This window comes from Salmo salar, chromosome ssa21 (genome assembly GCF_905237065.1).
Source record: "Salmo salar chromosome ssa21, Ssal_v3.1, whole genome shotgun sequence".
NCBI lineage: Eukaryota > Metazoa > Chordata > Actinopteri > Salmoniformes > Salmonidae > Salmo > Salmo salar.
The window spans coordinates 12,355,629-12,373,049 of NC_059462.1; the positions used below are offsets into that span (position 1 = coordinate 12,355,629).

The following is a 17,421-nucleotide window of genomic DNA, read 5'->3' on the forward strand; positions in this document are numbered from 1 at the left end:
TAGACCCACTTCAATTTGCTTACCGCCCCAATAGATCCACAGATGATGCAATCACCATCACTCTGCACACTGCCCTATCCCATCTGGACAAGAGGAATACCTGTAACGTCTGCTTCCAACTCACACTCTCAAACACGTAGATCCCCTGAACGCAGCTCACTTTCCAGCTTACACTCTCAAACACGTAGATCCCCTGAACGCAGCCCACTTTCCGGACCACTTTCCAGCTTACACTCTCCAACACATAGATCCCCTGAACGCAGCTCGCTCTCCAGATCCCAATCACCTGAATTCTGATCACACACCTGTATGTCATTATCACACACTATTTACTTCAGTTCTTTGCACCCCATCATTGTGAGGTATTGTTTGTTTTGTGACACACTTCTATTCGGAGCTCTGGTTTTCCCGTCATTTACTCCTCCCGTGTATGATAGTTTTTGCCTGCCTCACTACGCCTTTTGCCTATTCCCTGCCTATACTTTAGCCTATCGGATTTCCTGTTACCTACCTATTGCCTGATCTCCCGGATGATGTTACTAGCCTTTTCCCTGCCTGTACTGTTGTCTTTTTGGACCGCCTGTGTATGACCTTCTGACTGCCCCTGAAACCCAGCTACCTGCCTCCTCCTGTGGTCCTTTACAATAAACACCTGTAATAGTTTATTGACTATTACTCAGCATTCAACACCATAGTACCCTCCAAGCTCATCATTAAGCTCGAGGCCCTGGGTCTGAACCCCTCCCTGTGCAACTGGGTCCTGGAGTTCCTGACGGGACGCCCCCAGGTGGTGAAGGTAGGAAACATCACCTCCACTCTGCTGATCCTCAACACTGGGGCCCCACAAGGGTTAGTGCACAGCCCCCTCCTGTACTCCCTGTTCACCCATGATTGTGTGGTCAAGCACGTCTCCAACTCAATCATCAAGTTTGCAGACGACACAACAGTAGTAGGCTTGATTACCAACGATGACGAGACAACCTACAGGGAGGGCTCTGGGAGTGTGGTGCCTGGGAAACAACCTCTCACACAACGTAAACAAAACAAAGGAGATGATCGTGGACAGCATATGGTGCACCCCCCTATCGACATCGACATCAGTGGAGAAGGTGGAAAGCTTTAAGTTCCCCGGCATACACATCACTGACAAACTGAAATGGACCACCCACACAGACAGTGAGGTGAAGAAGGTGCAACAGAGTCTCTTCAACCTCAGGAGGCTAAAGAAATTTTGCTTGTCACCTAAAACCCTGACACATTTTTACAGATGCACAATTGAAAGCATCCTGTCGGGCTGTATCACTGCCTGGTACGGCAACTGCTCCGCCCGCAACCGCAAGGCTCTCCAGAGAGTGGTGCGGTCTGCCCAACGCATTACCGGGGGCAAACTACCCACCCTCCAGGAAACCTACAGCACCCGATGTCACAGGAAGGCCAAAAAGATCATCAAGGACATCAACCACCCAAGCCACTGACTGTTCACCCCGCTATCATCCAGAAGGCGAGGTCAGTACAGGTGCATCAAAGCTGGGACCGATAGACTGAAAAAGAGCTTCTATCTCAAGGCCATCAGACTGTTAAACACCCATCACTAGCACAGTAGAGGCTGCTGGCTATAGGCATAGACTCGGAATCACTGGCCACTTTAAGGAATGGAACACTAGTCACTTTAATAATATTTACATATCTGGCATTACTCATCTCATATGTATATACTGTATTCTATACAATTCTACGGTATCTTAGTCACTTAATAATGTTTACATATCTTGCATTACTCATCTCATATGTATATACTGTATTCTATACTATTCTACGGTATCTCATTCACTTAATAATGTTTACATATCTTGCATTACTCATCTCATATGTATATACTGTTTTCTATACTATTCTACTGTATCTTAGTCCATTCCGCTCTGACATCGCTCGTCCATATGTATATAGTCTTAATTCATTCCTACTTAGATTTGTGTATGTTGTGCAATTTAGACATTACTGCACTGTCGGAGCTAGAACCACAAGCATGTTGCTACACCCACAATAACATCTGCTAATCACGTGTATGTGACCGATAAAATTTGATTTGATTTGAAATGGCTGCCATCCTGGGCTTTTCACACACAACGGTGTCTAGGGTTTACCGATAATGTTGTGACAAACAAAAAACATCCAGTCAGCCGCAGTCCTGTAGGCGAAAACAGCTTGTTGGTGAGAGAGATTGAAGGAGAATCGCAAGAATTGTGCAAGCTAACAGGCTGGCCACAAAGAGACAGATAACGGTGCAGTACAACAGTGGTGTGCAGAACGGCATCTTGGAACGCACAACTCGTTGGTCCTTGTCACGGATAGGCTGTTGCAGCAGATGACCACACCAGGTTCACTCCTATCAGCTAAAATCAAAAAGAAGCGGCTCCAGTGGGCACGCGATCACCAACACTGGACAATTCAGGAATGGAAAAACATTGCCTGGAACATGACAGCGAGTTCAGTTTACTTGAGTGGCTTGCGCAGTCCCCAGACCTCAACCCAATAGAACATCTTAACCTCTCTTGGGTAGGGGGCAGTATTTTCACGGCCGGATGAAAAACGTACCCAAATTAAACGGCCTACTACTCGGGCCCAGGAACTAGAATATGCATATTATTAGTAGATTTGGATAGAAAACACTCTGAAGTTTCTAAAACTGGTTGAATGATGTCTGTGAGTATAACAGAACTCATATGGCAGGCAAAAACCTGAGAAAAATCCTACCAGGAAGTGGGAAATCTGATGCTGGTAGTCTATTCAAGTCTTTGCCTATCTAACACACAGTGACTTAGGGTTCATTTTGCACTTCCTAAGGCTTCCACTAGATGTCAACAGTCTTTAGAACCTTGTTTCAGGCTTTTGCAGTCAACAGAGAGTGAACAAGAAGGCCAGGGAGTTGGTGACTCAGGGAAGGACATGAGTTCATTGGCGCGCCTTCACGTGAGGAGGTAGCTGTGTTCCAAAACGTTTTTCAAGACATTGGAATCGTTCGGTTGGAATATTATTGAAGTTCTAAGTTAAAAAGGCCCTAAAGATTGATGCTATACAACGTTTGACATGTTTCAACGAACGTAAATATAACTTTTTTTAAACTTTTCGTCGTGACATTTTGGCCGCGCATCCTACATTTGGAGTAGCTTACTGAACGTGCAAACAACAAGGAGATATTTGGACATAAATTATGGACTTTATCGAACAAAACAACGTTTATTGTGGACCTGGGATTCCTGGAAGTGCCTTGTGATGAAGATCATCAAAGGTAAGTGAATATTTCTAATGCTATTTATGATTTTAGATGACTCCAAAATGGCGGGTATCTGTATTGCTTGATGTCTTTTTCTGAGCGCAGTACTCAGATTATTGCAAAGTGTGCTTTCCCCGTGAAGCTTTTTTTAAATCTGTCACAGCGGTTGCATAAAGGAGATGTTCATCTATAATTCTTTGAATAGGAGTTTAATATTTTATCAACGTTTATGATGAGTATTTTTGTAAATTGTTGTGCTGATTCACCGTCAGTATTGGAGGCAAAATATTTTCGGAACATCACGCGGCAATGTAAAATGCTGTTTTTGGATATAAATATGAACTTGATCGAACAAAAAATGCATGTATTATGTAACATGATGTCCTAGGAGTGTGATGAAGATCTGATGAAGATTGTCAAAGGTTAGTGCATAATTTTAGCTGGTTTTCTGGTTTTTGTGACGCCTGTCCTTGCTAGGAAAATGGCTGTGTGTTTTTTCTTGTGTTGGAACTGTCCTAACATAATCTAACTTTATGCTTTCGCCGTAAAGACTTCTTGAAATCGGACAATGTGGTTACATTAAGGAGACGTGTATCTTTAAAATGGTGTAAAATAGTCGTATGTTTGAGAACTTTGAATTATGACATTTTGTGGTTTTGAATTTGGTGCTAGCGTCCCACCTCCCCAAGAGAGGTTAATACACATACAGTACCTGACTTTGGTGGTGAACTGCACCCCGGTCTTGATGATGAGAGGTTTCTGGGGGTGGGTTGGCATACATGGCTGCTTCTCCACCACAAAGGAGCTGTGGACATTGTACAAAGGATGACACAACGATGGCCTACAAGAGAACTACAATAGCATAATAGCAGTTGTGAATGCCACTTAGATTTGGATGGCGGCAACATAACAGTCACAAGTTCATTTCCATGTTATCTAGACTTCCCATTACTTCCCACTCATGCTTCCCTATGCTTCCAGTTCTTCGGAAAATCACTTTGTGATATGGATATTTCATGCACTTGGTTAGAGTAGGTGTTCGGCTTTGTTGAGGTTAGTACCTTTTGATGAGGTGGTAGATGAGGTATTTGACCTGCTCCTCCATCTGCGGTCTCTGCAGTGGGATGGGGTCGCTCTCATATGTCACCTTTAATATAAGCTCCCCCAGTTTGTCCAGCTGACGCTTCATCTGGAACAGACTTTGGGCTGTCAGAGTAAACCTGGGAGAGAGAGAGGGTGACAGGGGGTGTGCATGAATTGAGGTTGACCTAAAATCCTACATTATTTTGGGATATAGTTATAAGATTGAGTAATGTATGTGTGTGTGTATGTGTGTAAGCATGCTTGGTTGCATTACCAGTTCTGGAGCTGGTCCAGTCCAGTGAGCAGTGGGCCACCTATACAGTTGATCTGCTGCCTGCGTTTCCACTCCATCAGCTCTGGGTTCAGCTGGGAGACTATCAGAGCATCAATCTCTTTTATCACGTCACTCATCTTAGATAGGTTCTCCTATGGGGGAACAATAACAACATCTCACTGCTGGTCCTGTGTAGCTCAGTTGGTAACCGCAGGATCCTAGCAATGCCAGGGTTGTGGGTTTCATTCCCCCAATATGATTTACTTTGGAAAATGTTTGTTTTTTAAGTTAATTTCCTGCAATTATATGTGGTTTAACTCATGACATCTTTTACGAAGGATATTTAATGATAATCTCATCAATAATGGATAGGGAAAATAGTCTAGACCCGATTTCCCCAAATGCTTTCCCGCTACCAAATATGTTTTATTAGGATCATTTATATGAACCCTCAATGTAGTTATACTGTATATATTCTCTTTTACAGAAAGTGATTGGATCAATTGATAGCGACAGAGTCACACATCATATGAGATTTCTTTCCAAGCAAAGTCCAATTTCTTTGACTCCTCGACTCTCGGTCATTGCTCATTTTCTGAATGTCATAGAGAAAAACCAAAGAAATTCCCCTTTGCTTCAGAGTTGCATCTTCCTCTGGCATGTACTGCTTGTTTCTAGACTGAAGCTTCACAGATGTATGCATCGTTTTTGATTGGTATAATCAATCACGAATTGTAAAAAATAGAATAAAACATTTTTATAGTTTTTTTTACCCCTCAAATCAAGGAAGTTCCCACGCCCCCCACACAAAACATTGGTGCCAAGGTTGGGAACCCATGTACTATTTATGTAAGTTACATTGAAAAAAAGTGTCTGTTAAATGCCATATATTATAATATTATACATAAACGTGTGTTTTGTTGAATAGTCCTCAAAGCGAATTCAATAAATATCCTCACGACTTCAATATCTAAACTCACTCAGCTGTCTTGCAGTGTCAGACGAAAATCTAACTAGCAATATCGTGCTGGATGCAACAATGCTCTCCACACTTTGCAGCCCCCAAAAATGTATTAAATGGTATCAAATTGTTAGTAGTTACTGTCTTGTCTTATCGCTACAACTCCCACACAGACTCAGGAGAGGCAAAGGTCAAGAGCCATGCATCCTCTGAAACACAACCCAACCAAGCCACACTGCTTCTTAACACAGCACACATCCAACCCAGAAGCCAGCCACACCAATGTGTCAGAGGAAACACTGTACACCTAGCAACCTGGTCAGCGTGCACTGCACCCAGCCCACCACAGGAGTCACTAGTGCACAATGAGACAAGGATATCCCTGCCGGCCAAACCCTCCCTAACCCAGACAATGCTAGGCCAATTGTGCACCGCCCCGTGGGCCTCCCGGTCGCAGCCAGCTGTGACAGAGCCTGGGCTCAAACCCAGAGTCTCTGGTGGCACAGCTGCAGTGATCTAAGGCACTGCACCACTGCGCCACCCAGGAGGCCATGTTTTCTTTTTAACCATTGTATCTACAGTGCCTTGTATTCGGCCCCCTTGAACTTTTCGACCTTTTGCCACATTTCAGGCTTCAAACATAAAGATATAAAACTGTAATTTTTTGTGAAGAATCAACAACAAGTGGGACACAATTATGAAGTGGAACGAAATTTATTGGATATTTCAAACTTTTTTAACAAATAAAAAACTGAAAAATTGGCCGTGCAAAATTATTCAGCCCCTTTACTTTCAGTGCAGCAAACTCTCTCCAGAAGTTCAGTGAGGATCTCTGAATGATCCAATGTTGACCTAAATGACTAATGATGATAAATAGAATCCACCTGTGTGTAATCAAGTCTCCGTATAAATGCACCTGCTCTGTGATAGTCTCAGAGGTCCGTTTAAAGCGCAGAGAGCATCATGAAGAACAAGGAACACACCAGGCAGGTCCGAGATACTGTTGTGGAGAAGTTTAAAGCCGCATTTGGATACAAAAATATTTCCCAAGCTTTAAACATCCCAAGGAGCACTGTGCAAGCGATAATATTGAAATGGAAGGAGTATCAGACCACTGCAAATCTACGAAGACCCGGCCGTCCCTCTAAAATTTCAGCTCATACAAGGAGAAGACTGATCAGAGATGCAGCCAAGAGGCCCATGATCACTCTGGATGAACTGCAGAGATCTACAGCTGAGGTGGGAGACTCTGTCCATAGGACAACAATCAGTCGTATACTGCACAAATCTGGCCTTTATGGAAGAGTGGCAAGAAGAAAGCCATTTCTTAAAGATATCCATAAAAAGTGTTGTTTAAAGTTTGCCACTAGCCACCTGGGAGACACACCAAACATGTGGAAGAAGGTGCTCTGGTCAGATGAAACCAAAATCAAACTTTTTGGCAACAATGCAAAACGTTATGTTTGGTGTAAAAGCAACACAGCTCATCACCCTGAACACACCATTCCCACTGTCAAACATGGTGGTGGCAGCATCATGGTTTGGGCCTGCTTTTCTTCAGCAGGGGCAGGGAAGATGGTTAAAATTGATGGGAAGATGGATGGAGCCAAATACAGGACCATTCTGGAAGAAAACCTGATGGAGTCTGCAAAAGACCGAGACTGGGACGGAGATTTGTCTTCCAACAAGACAATGATCCAAAACATAAAGCAAAATCTACAATAGAATGGTTCACAAATAAACATATCCAGGTGTTAGAATGGCCAAGTCAAAGTCCAGACCTGAATCCAATCGAGAATCTGTGGAAAGAACTGAAAACTGCTGTTCACAAACGCTCTCCATCCAACCTCACTGAGCTCGAGCTGTTTTGCAAGGAGGAATGGGCAAAAATGTCAGTCTCTCGATGTGCAAAACTGATAGAGACATACCCCAAGCGACTTACAGCTGTAATCGCAGCAAAAGGTGGCGCTACAAAGTATTAACTTAAGGGGGCTGAATAATTTTGCACGCCCAATTTTTCCGTTTTTTATTTGTTCAAAAAGTTTGAAATATCCAATAAATTTCATTCCACTTCATAATTGTGTCCCACTTGTTGTTGATTCTTCACAAAAAATTACAGTTTTATATCTTTATGTTTGAAGCCTGAAATGTGGCAAAAGGTCGAAAAGTTCAAGGGGGCCGAATACTTTCGCAAGACACTGTATATAGTAAATATTCATATAGAATTGTATAGACTAAAATTGTGTAAGACAGCAACTGCATGACAGAAACGGTGGCCCCTATTCAAATAAATGCATATTACTCAAAGATAAGGCATCGATGATGTTCAACTGTTTACACGCTAAACACAAAGCTTAGGCCTATAGTAACAGGCATAGCTGGTTGCTGGTTTATCTCATGTATGTAGTGTTCCCACACCTTCCTCTTAAAGTCCAGGTTGTTGAGCATCTCCTGCAGTCGGGTCACTTCCTGTTTCATTACCGCTGTGTTCCTGTCCACTGGATCTAAGGGACAAAAATACATCCACCATGACAGAGGATAAAACATAGTGGGAACCCATGTACTATTGATGTAAGTTACATTGAATAAAAGTGTTGCACTTCTTTGCACCACTTTAATGCCGCAATCTGGGATTGGTACATGGGTCGTTCCATGAAATGAGTCCCTTTTGCATCACTTTGAAATTGTAAGTAGAAATTGTGCACCACTATTGGATTTTAAAAGCATGTTATATTAAATGTGGTGCCCTTTAATAGACCACATGGACAATTCAATAAATCCCATTTTTTATTTGAATATAGACTTGCTAAATAAGTCCACTTTCTGTGACTTCTCAGAAGATTTTAACCCCTTTAATCCCAAAAGTTTTCACCATTATTGTAAAGTCTTAGTTATTTTGTTGCTTCGACAAAGTCATTTTTGGCGATTTGTATTTATTTAATGTGATTAGTGATTCATTTAAAAACAAACCTGTACCTGATTTTAAGGTCAACCCTGTTATGTGAACTAAACTCTAGTTTTAATATGGTGAAACTATTAATTTTAAAATGTTTTTCTCAAAAGAAAGATTGGATATCTGATATTCAAATCATAGCGTAAAAGCAGGTGAGCTGGTTCGACTCTTTTTGGCCATTTTCTTGTGTTTTGTGTTGGAAAACTGAGTGGGTCGAGCATAACACGTCAACCCTCATAGATATACAGGCTATAAATATTTTAACAATAAAAACAATTATTGTGAAGCTTCTATCAATTGCCTCTCTCTGTTGCACACATCAAGCTTCCATCCCCCTATCACATAGGGATTTATGGCTGATTTAAGATTAAATTGTCAACCCTTGTAACGCCCTGGCCATAGAGAGGGGTTTTTGTTCTTTATTTTGGTTAGGCCAGGGTGTTACATTGGGTGGGCGTTCTATGTTCATTTTCTATGTTGTCTGTTTCATTGATTTTGGCCGTGTGGCTTCCAATCAGGCACAGCTGTTGTTGGTTGTTGCTGATTGGGAGTCACACATAAGTCCCTGTTTTTCAGTTGGGGTTTTGTGGGTAATTGTTTCTGTTACGTATTGCACCTGACAGTACTGTTTGGCTGTCAGTTTTCTCGTTTTTGTGTATAGTGTGCTTTCGTTAATTAAAATCATGATGAACACTAACTCCGCTGTGCCTTGGTCTACTCTCTCTCCCGACAGCTGTTACAACCCTGTTATGGTCAACTCTGTTACTACTTACTATTGTAATTTTTGTATTTAATTGGGAAAACATGTTTTTAATTAAAAGTCCAGTGCAATCAAATACTATATTTACCTGTGTTTTAAATGTATTTCCACACTATGAGTTTGGAATAATAATGTGACATTGTGAAAATTATGATTGTTTGAGCTGTTTGAAAAGACCGCCTGAAATTTCAGCCCGTTTTGGTGGGACGGAGTTTTGGCCTGCCTGGTGACATCACCAGTCGGTAAATTGGTTAATATACCAACAAGAAAGAGCATTCCAAACCTCTCTGCCAATAAAAGCTAGTTTTCCGTTTTCCCCTCCCCACTCAGACCACTCCCAGAAGGTCCTAGCAAAATTCGTTCTTGAGAAATTGCTCTTGCTAAGAAGCATTTTAACTGAACACAATCACTATTACCCAGAAATTATTTGATATTATTAAGATAAAAATGGCTGCATTGGACCTTTAAGTTGAACATGTGCTTATCATGACAGAACATTACAATTTGGAGAAATAAAACTTCTTTTTTTTTATTGCCCCCTTATTAAAACCTATGGTTGTCATTCAGTCAGGATCATAATGAGATGATAAGAATAGACATTAAAAGGGGGACATACATGCTTATGACAAGTCTTACAATGCATTATAACCACATCATATTGCATTATACCTGCAGGGTTTAAGCAAAGATACTACAAACTAAGATATCCAGAAACTGCCTCTCCAATAAAAACCCTCAATCACGCTTGTAGTTGATGTCATGGCAATGTTGGCTAGCTAAGCTGATGCGCAGAAACGTCATCGGGTCTAATGGTTGTCTCGAGCCAAACTGCGGATGTGCAGGCCGCCTAATCAAAGGCATTCCTTTGATATGAAGTTGTTTTTGATGAAAATGAAAACGTGTCAGTTTGTCACTTTAACAAGGTTTCAGCTAATTAAGACATTGGCGTAAATCTAGGTTTTGCATTCACTTCTATTGACTTTCTAAACCCCATACCCGAGTGGGGCAGCGGTCTAAGGCACTGCATCTCAGTGTTAGAGGTGTCACTACAGACCCTGGTTCGATCCCGGGCTGTATCACAACCGGCCGTGATCGGGAGTCCCATAGGGCGGCGCACAATTGGCCCAGGGTTTTCCGGATTATGGGAGGGTTTGCCCGGAGTAGGCCATCATTGTAAAATAAGAATTTGTTCTTAACTGTCTTGCCTAGTTAAATAAAGGTAAATTAATACCCCGGCCTGGTCTGCCGAGTCTGCTTCACAAGCGTTCCTGGAAGTATTGCGATGTTGGGCCTCTGGGTTTAAAAACTCTGTGGTTTAAGTCAAGTGTTGCCCATAGTTAATCAATAATTTCACCACATCAGGCCATCAGAGGGCAAGGTGCAGCTATTGCCATTTTACTTACAGCTATCCAATATTATACGACAGCTGTAAAATCATCTCAGAGTCCATAAGGGTATGGGCTGGAATTGGATTTCAGATTGGGTGTATGGCTGACCTCGAGACTGGAGAGTTTTATAGCGGAAGTCAAAGTCGTCTTGCATGTCTTCTAGGTATTTCACTGCCTGGTCCATCATCTGCACACTACTCCTGATCACCGCCACCCTGTTGTCCATGTTCTTCTGTCTCTCGAAGGCCACCGAATTCTGCATTGACTTCTCCAATGGGCCCTATCAAGATGATGATGATGAGGTGAAGTAAACCACACACACATATGCAGACACACATGTGCACCCACCCACCCACCCACCCACCCACCCACACACACACACACACTGTTACTGCCTCTGTCTTTCCAGGTGTTTCGAGGAAGAAGATATAAAAGGATAAGAAGGAACACAAGGGACTTTCCTGATGACGTAACAGAGTCAAAGAGACTCACCTGTTCCTGAATGCTGGCTGTGGAGATGATACGGCGCTCCTCTCTGAGGCAAGAAGAAATGACCCCAGCCATCAGCAGAGGGCTGGCTTTGCATTTAGTCTGAAAAAGAACATGGACATATGAACCCACAGACACATGTATACATGTAAAGAAAGGCATGGACATGTCAAACACCTAGAGACCTTGCCAAGCGATTCGAATCTCTCTGTGAAATTGTTAATGTGTTAGGTTGACAGTTGCAGGGTCCCCCCCCTGCTGCTGTCTACACCTTTTGACATACAAATCCTGGTCCCAGCGCACGTCTTAACATTATGCCCACAATCTATCTCCCTCTTCATTTAATGGGTATCCCTGTCAATAAAAGGCGAAAATACTTACAAAATATATTTAAAAAACAACAACATTTTAACTGACTTGTCTGTATGAGTGTCTGTCTCCTGAATTGTGCGAATTGTGTGAGTTTCTAAGAGCTCTTTGAAAGCTTGCTCTCTCAGCTGTGATTCTTTCTCAGAAATACAAAAGACTGTGGGTAAAACAGGGGGGCTTAGGTTTGCTCTACTTTCTCCTTATAATGTATAGTGTAAATTGGCTAATGAGGAAGTATTGAAAGGTGTTTTTCAGACACTGTACATTCTCCCAACCTCTCCACCGACATACCTCACAGAGAAAGTATGCCATCAGGTGTGTGAAGAAACAACATAAATCATTCCGTAGGAAAGAATGCGACTGAACCAGGTACAGCCTCAGTATGAAAACAAAACCAAAAGTAATGTACTATGGCAGTCTAAACAAGGAGACATTTAGTGTAAAAAGGCCTTCAGACATGGGACATGTTTACTGGCAACAAAAATGAAGAAAACAGAATGAAACGGGGTGGTACTACCTGAAGCCCAATAAGAAGTACTTGTTTGCTATGATGATCCCTAAGGAATACAACCATGGATGGACTTGCCCATAATTTGTCCCTTCAGTTTGCGTTTTGTCTGATCTGAACCCAGTTCTGTGCAAAACATGTCTCAAACACCATGTGCATCTTGACATCTTTGTCTGTTTTTGACAAAATTCCACAGATTCTGTCTAGGCCTCTGTGACACAAGGGAAAGTTCTGATGTGAACATGTGAAACCTGATTTCTCTTTCAGTCATTGTCTGTGACTACTGATCTGAGTGTGCAACGAAAGACAGAAGGGGGATTCAACCTTGAAAACCTACGCGATACCCTTTACCACCATCACAATGACGACTACATCGCAAACAAACAGTGTCAGTTCAGCAGCATTCAGCAGCATCATTCGGCCCACTGTATCAAATCCTCCCTCAGACTGAGAAATCCCCTTAGAGCCAACCACTCAGCCTTTCCTAGCTTTAGATGCGACATAAGCACTGAAATATTTATTTCCAGTACTAAGTACTAATGTATTTGCATAGTGGGTTGACCGTTTTCTTCATTCAGTGACATATTTATTTTATACAAGGTTAGGGTCAGATCCCTCACAACAAAATGCAATTCAGGTATGAACCAGTGTAGGAGGGTTTATTCAATTCATGAAATGCATTTCCATTGAATTCCCTAAATTGACTGAGTTCAAAAGAATAGACCCTAAACAATGCTTGTATACCTTCAAGGTAGACTCAGCACAAATGATTGCATAGAAAGAGACACTTTCCATCTGTCATCTGTGCGTAATAGACAGCACACCTAAACAATAACAAAATGCACATCTCCAAAAGCCACACCAAACCAAACGTCTTGTGTCCTCTTGTGTTTGAGCTACTACTTCCTCTGAGAAATATCACACCATCTGTACACACAAACAAACAGTTGAATACACACACAGACAAAATGGAAGTTCTGGAAACCACAAGGTTCTGATGAGGTATGTGTCTTTCCTACATCAGTTGTGTTATACAGAAATATGGCCTCGCCGGCCTCAGCCATCAGCCTCAAACAGCTATTTCCTGTTCCTGTTACGGTGTTTTAAGGTACAATTCTCAGAGATTCTACGAAATATACTGCCAGTCAATGTCCTGAGACCTCAGAGAGCATAATATAATTTTGATTCCCCTGAATAGGGTAAGAGGTGAAATTGTCTGGAACAAAAGTGACATACAACACTTATCACAAGTGAAAGGATGCTCAGTTTGAGGAATGCCACTAAACCGTAAGCCAATCCCTAAAGGTGACAAAAACACACAAATGAACAGCTCTCGTCTTTCGCTTCCTTTTCCACGCTGAACATATACGCACACACACACACATACATACTGACATAACATACTACACAGTGCCACTCCCCATTTACGGGAAGTTGTGGGTTGGTTGTACTAAATCCCCTCAATGCTTAAATGAGACTGTTTAATGTTATCAATGTTGGATCTGCAGGGTATATGGTTGCCTGGCGACCTGATTTAGCGCAGAGTTCAGTCTGGTTTTAACCAGGTTAGGTGTATGATATTGTAAGGGAGGTTATTGTGGCACCTGTAACTGCTGGTAGATGAACTTCAAGTTGTGTCTTTGTAGGAAGTTCTGTTCCTGAGAACACTGCCTGTCCAGCTGAGACAGGAGATTGCTGAGGAGAACTGTCGCCATGGATTCATGGTTTGCGGCAGTATCCCTGGAAAAAACACATACACTTTGTCTTAGCTTTGTATCTGATTTAACAGTTTTCAGTGCTCAATAAAAAAGTTATCAATAAGAGCATGTAGAACATACTGTACACATCATGTTATAATGTACAAGGGAAAAGAGGGAAAATCACTCATTCTCCTTTTTCAGCATGTCATATCATCAAATGCTTTCTTTTGCTGTTTTGTACAAGTACAATAGGGTGGTTCCACGAAATGAGTCCCGTTTGGGTAGTGTAACTTGTTGGGAAAAAAGCATTTTATTTCACCTAATTTGTACATTCTGTCATGATGAGCACACCTACATCTTTTTTTGTTATTTTATCCCATCAAAAAAAATAAAAGACTAGTAAGTACCAGAATAAGGTAATAGGGTTGACCGTAACATGGTTGACCATAACAGGGTTGACGATTTCATCTTAAATCAGCCATACATTCTCTTGTGACAGAGGGAATCGAAGCTTGTAACAGGGAGGGGAAATTAATTACTGCAGTAATTAGGGTCACAAATAGTGTTTCTTGGTAGTATTAAGCAAATCTACTTCGAAACAAAAGTATACACCTCACAAACTTGGTAATTGGCTTTAAAAAAAGAAGACACCTGTACCATGTCATAAAGTTAAAACGTATTACATTTTGAGTTTCCATCCCAATATTACACTTTTTCGGCAGTAAAAAGAATACATGTTTATTAATTATGAAATTATGAAAAATATTGATAACATTCCACCCATGACGCCACTAGAGGATGCTTTGGTAATTTGACTGTAAGCTTTAAAAAAAAAGCTCTACAGTATGTAGAGCTCTACACACTCAGTTTTCCACCACAGAACACCAGAAAATGCCCAAAGAGAGTAGAACCAGCTCACCTCCCTTAACACTATGATTTGGAAAAAAATATTTTAAAAGGAATAGTTTCAGCATATTAAAACATTTATTTTTTTTTACCTTCAAATGAATCCCTAATCACAAAAATAAATAATAATAATAATAATATTCCGTCAAAGCGACAAAATAAATAGGACTTTACAATGATGGTGAAAACATTTAGTGGTTAACTGGGTTAAAATCTTCAGAGAGGTCACAGAGAGAACAGAGACGGACATGTCAAAATGCATAATACTTTTTTTTCATATTAAAAATCGGATTAATTGAATTGTCCATGTGGTTTATATTAAAGGGTACTTCATTTAATATAACAGGCTTTTAAAATCCAATATTGATTCACAATTTCTTCTAAAAAATATCAAAGTGACCCATTTCATGGAACGACCCAATACATGAATAGGCTACATGTCAGTCACAGCTGGATTACCATGATGAGTTAATGCAGTAAAACACTTCAACACTCATTAAGGTGTAATGGCTGGTCTCATAAAGGTGTTATGAATGCCTTATTGCCCCTTTAAGTAAAGTGTTACCAATTATGGTATCCACATGCTGTGTTTTAGTTCCTGAACATGCTCGCTGGAAACCCAACTTGATATCTATTATATATATTACTGTACAGTAACACAAGCACCAACACACATACAGACATACACACAGACATACATACAGACAGACACACACAGACCAAGACACACACTCTCTCTCTCACACACACACACACACACACTCACCAGTCCTGGCTCTCAATATAGTTGGAGAGCACCTGCCGTATGTCCATAGGGAAGTTGTCATCATAAAGGTAGCCCACCTGCTCCTGGTATTTGATCTGGAGCTGTTGAATTTGTTTCCATTGACTCATGCTGAGGAACAATTCCAACAGCCGAAAGCAAATTAAAACAGCCAAATCAATTACACTTCTGTGAAAAATGATTGAAGGATCGGTGCTTGTAGAGTTTTTGTCCAGGTGCAGTAACATAATAGTTTATGATAAAGTAGACTATTCAAAAAGAGCATACTCTAGGGCCTAGGCCTACCTATTATAAAAATGTGACACATATTGCGTTTCAAATGCGTATCATACTGCATATATATATATATATATATTTTTATTATTTTATTATTAAACTGTTTATGTCTGTCGTTATCCAATAACACAATATATTCGGAGTAATGAATAATATTGCTCGATCTATTACTGATGCTTGTCGACTGGTAACTGTCTGTCAAGTTAGCCTACCACATGCGATTTCTTGTAAATCCCATTTTACAGCAGCATAAGCTTTGCCTACCTTAATTTCTGTAGCGGAGCTAGATCAAATCGTTCTGGTTAATGACTATCAAAAAGTTTATAAACCGTCGTCGTTTGTGAAAGCCTACCTGTGTCTTTGGACTGGTGCGCTATCACAGAAATATCCACCTTAGGCGACACAAGTCATGTGAATGCTTGTCAATTGCTCCTCTCTCTCGAGTTTCCTCTTTTAGCCTATTGTACGTTTTCGAACATAATCGTTTTATCTCGTTCGTCATGTTATAGGGCTGTTCTACAGGTTTTGTCACTTCCCTCCCTCGATACGCCCCCTGTGGCGCATTCATAATGTACTGTATTAATGTATTATTTGATGTTTAGAGTGAGGGACTCATCTAATTTCTCAACAACATTTGAACTGTACAAAATAAACACACTGGTTAAAAAATCATAACCAATAGTAGGCCTCCCTACTTACTATTTGCAATACATATATGTAATAGGAAATACAAATGGTATTTAATAAGAGCATAATTTTGTTGAACTATGCAACACATGGATTGATGAATTTAGGTATTTCAGTTTGATTACATTTTTTTTTTGAATTAGTGCAATTTTCACAAGTATGTGCTACATTTTCACTCAAAACAGATACTCAAAAAGGCAGTTGTTTCAAAACTCTAAGCACATTTTCAATTGACTAAGTACAACACACAAAATCATACTGTCACCTTTTCACCAAACTTAGTGTTTCATCTAGAAATACATGTTTCACATTGCAATACATGTTCATATAAAGGACTTGCTTTTCACAATGCAATGCTCAGATTCCTTTTGATATGATTGTCTTCTCATTTGTTAAAATACATTCTACTATTACTTAATCCGACTGCTTTTAATTGTTAATCACTTAACCGTTTGGTAAACCTATAGATTTTACATGTAAACTTTTGTCTACGACAGATTTTGAGAACTACATAATGAAATGTATGTATGTAAAGTAGAAACATAAAAAAAGTATTATACACTGTTCAAAAAAATAAAGGGAACACTTAAACAACACAATGTAACTCCAAGTCAATCACACTTCTGTGAAATCAAACTGTCCACTTAGGAAGCAGCACTGATTGACAATACATTTCACATGCTGTTGTGCAAATGGAATAGACAACAGGTGTAAAATATAGGCAATTAGCAAGACACCCCCAATAAAGGAGTAGTTCTGCAGGTGGGGACCACAGACCACTTCTCAGTTCCTATGCTTCCTGGCTGATGTTTTGGTCACTTTTGAATGCTGGCGGTGCTTTCACTCTTGTGGTAGCATGAGACGGAGTCTACAACCCACACAAGTGGCTCAGGTAGTGCAGCTCATCCAGGATGGCACATCAATGCGAGCTGTGGCAAGAAGGTTTGCTGTGTCTGTCAGCGTAGTGTCCAGAGCATGGAGGTGCTACCAGGAGACAGGCCAGTACATC

General features: G+C 40.8%; 1 protein-coding gene across 4 annotated transcripts in view; it reads right to left on the reverse strand.

The window, feature by feature from the left end:
* Positions 1 to 16,271, reverse strand: part of stat4 (signal transducer and activator of transcription 4) — a 40,155-nt gene extending 23,884 nt beyond the window's left edge. Inside the window, exons 1-9 of one of the 4 annotated variants that reach the window (XM_045704351.1) lie at positions 16,078 to 16,271; positions 15,432 to 15,560; positions 13,664 to 13,799; positions 11,186 to 11,284; positions 10,802 to 10,973; positions 8,011 to 8,096; positions 4,632 to 4,783; positions 4,336 to 4,494; positions 3,987 to 4,079 (exon numbers count right to left, since the gene is read on the reverse strand). In XM_045704351.1, coding sequence (XP_045560307.1) covers positions 3,987 to 4,079; positions 4,336 to 4,494; positions 4,632 to 4,783; positions 8,011 to 8,096; positions 10,802 to 10,973; positions 11,186 to 11,284; positions 13,664 to 13,799; positions 15,432 to 15,559 — 1,025 coding nt within the window. In that variant the 5' untranslated portion in view covers position 15,560; positions 16,078 to 16,271. 4 annotated transcript variants of the gene reach the window in all.
* Positions 16,272 to 17,421: the final 1,150 nt, after the last annotated feature.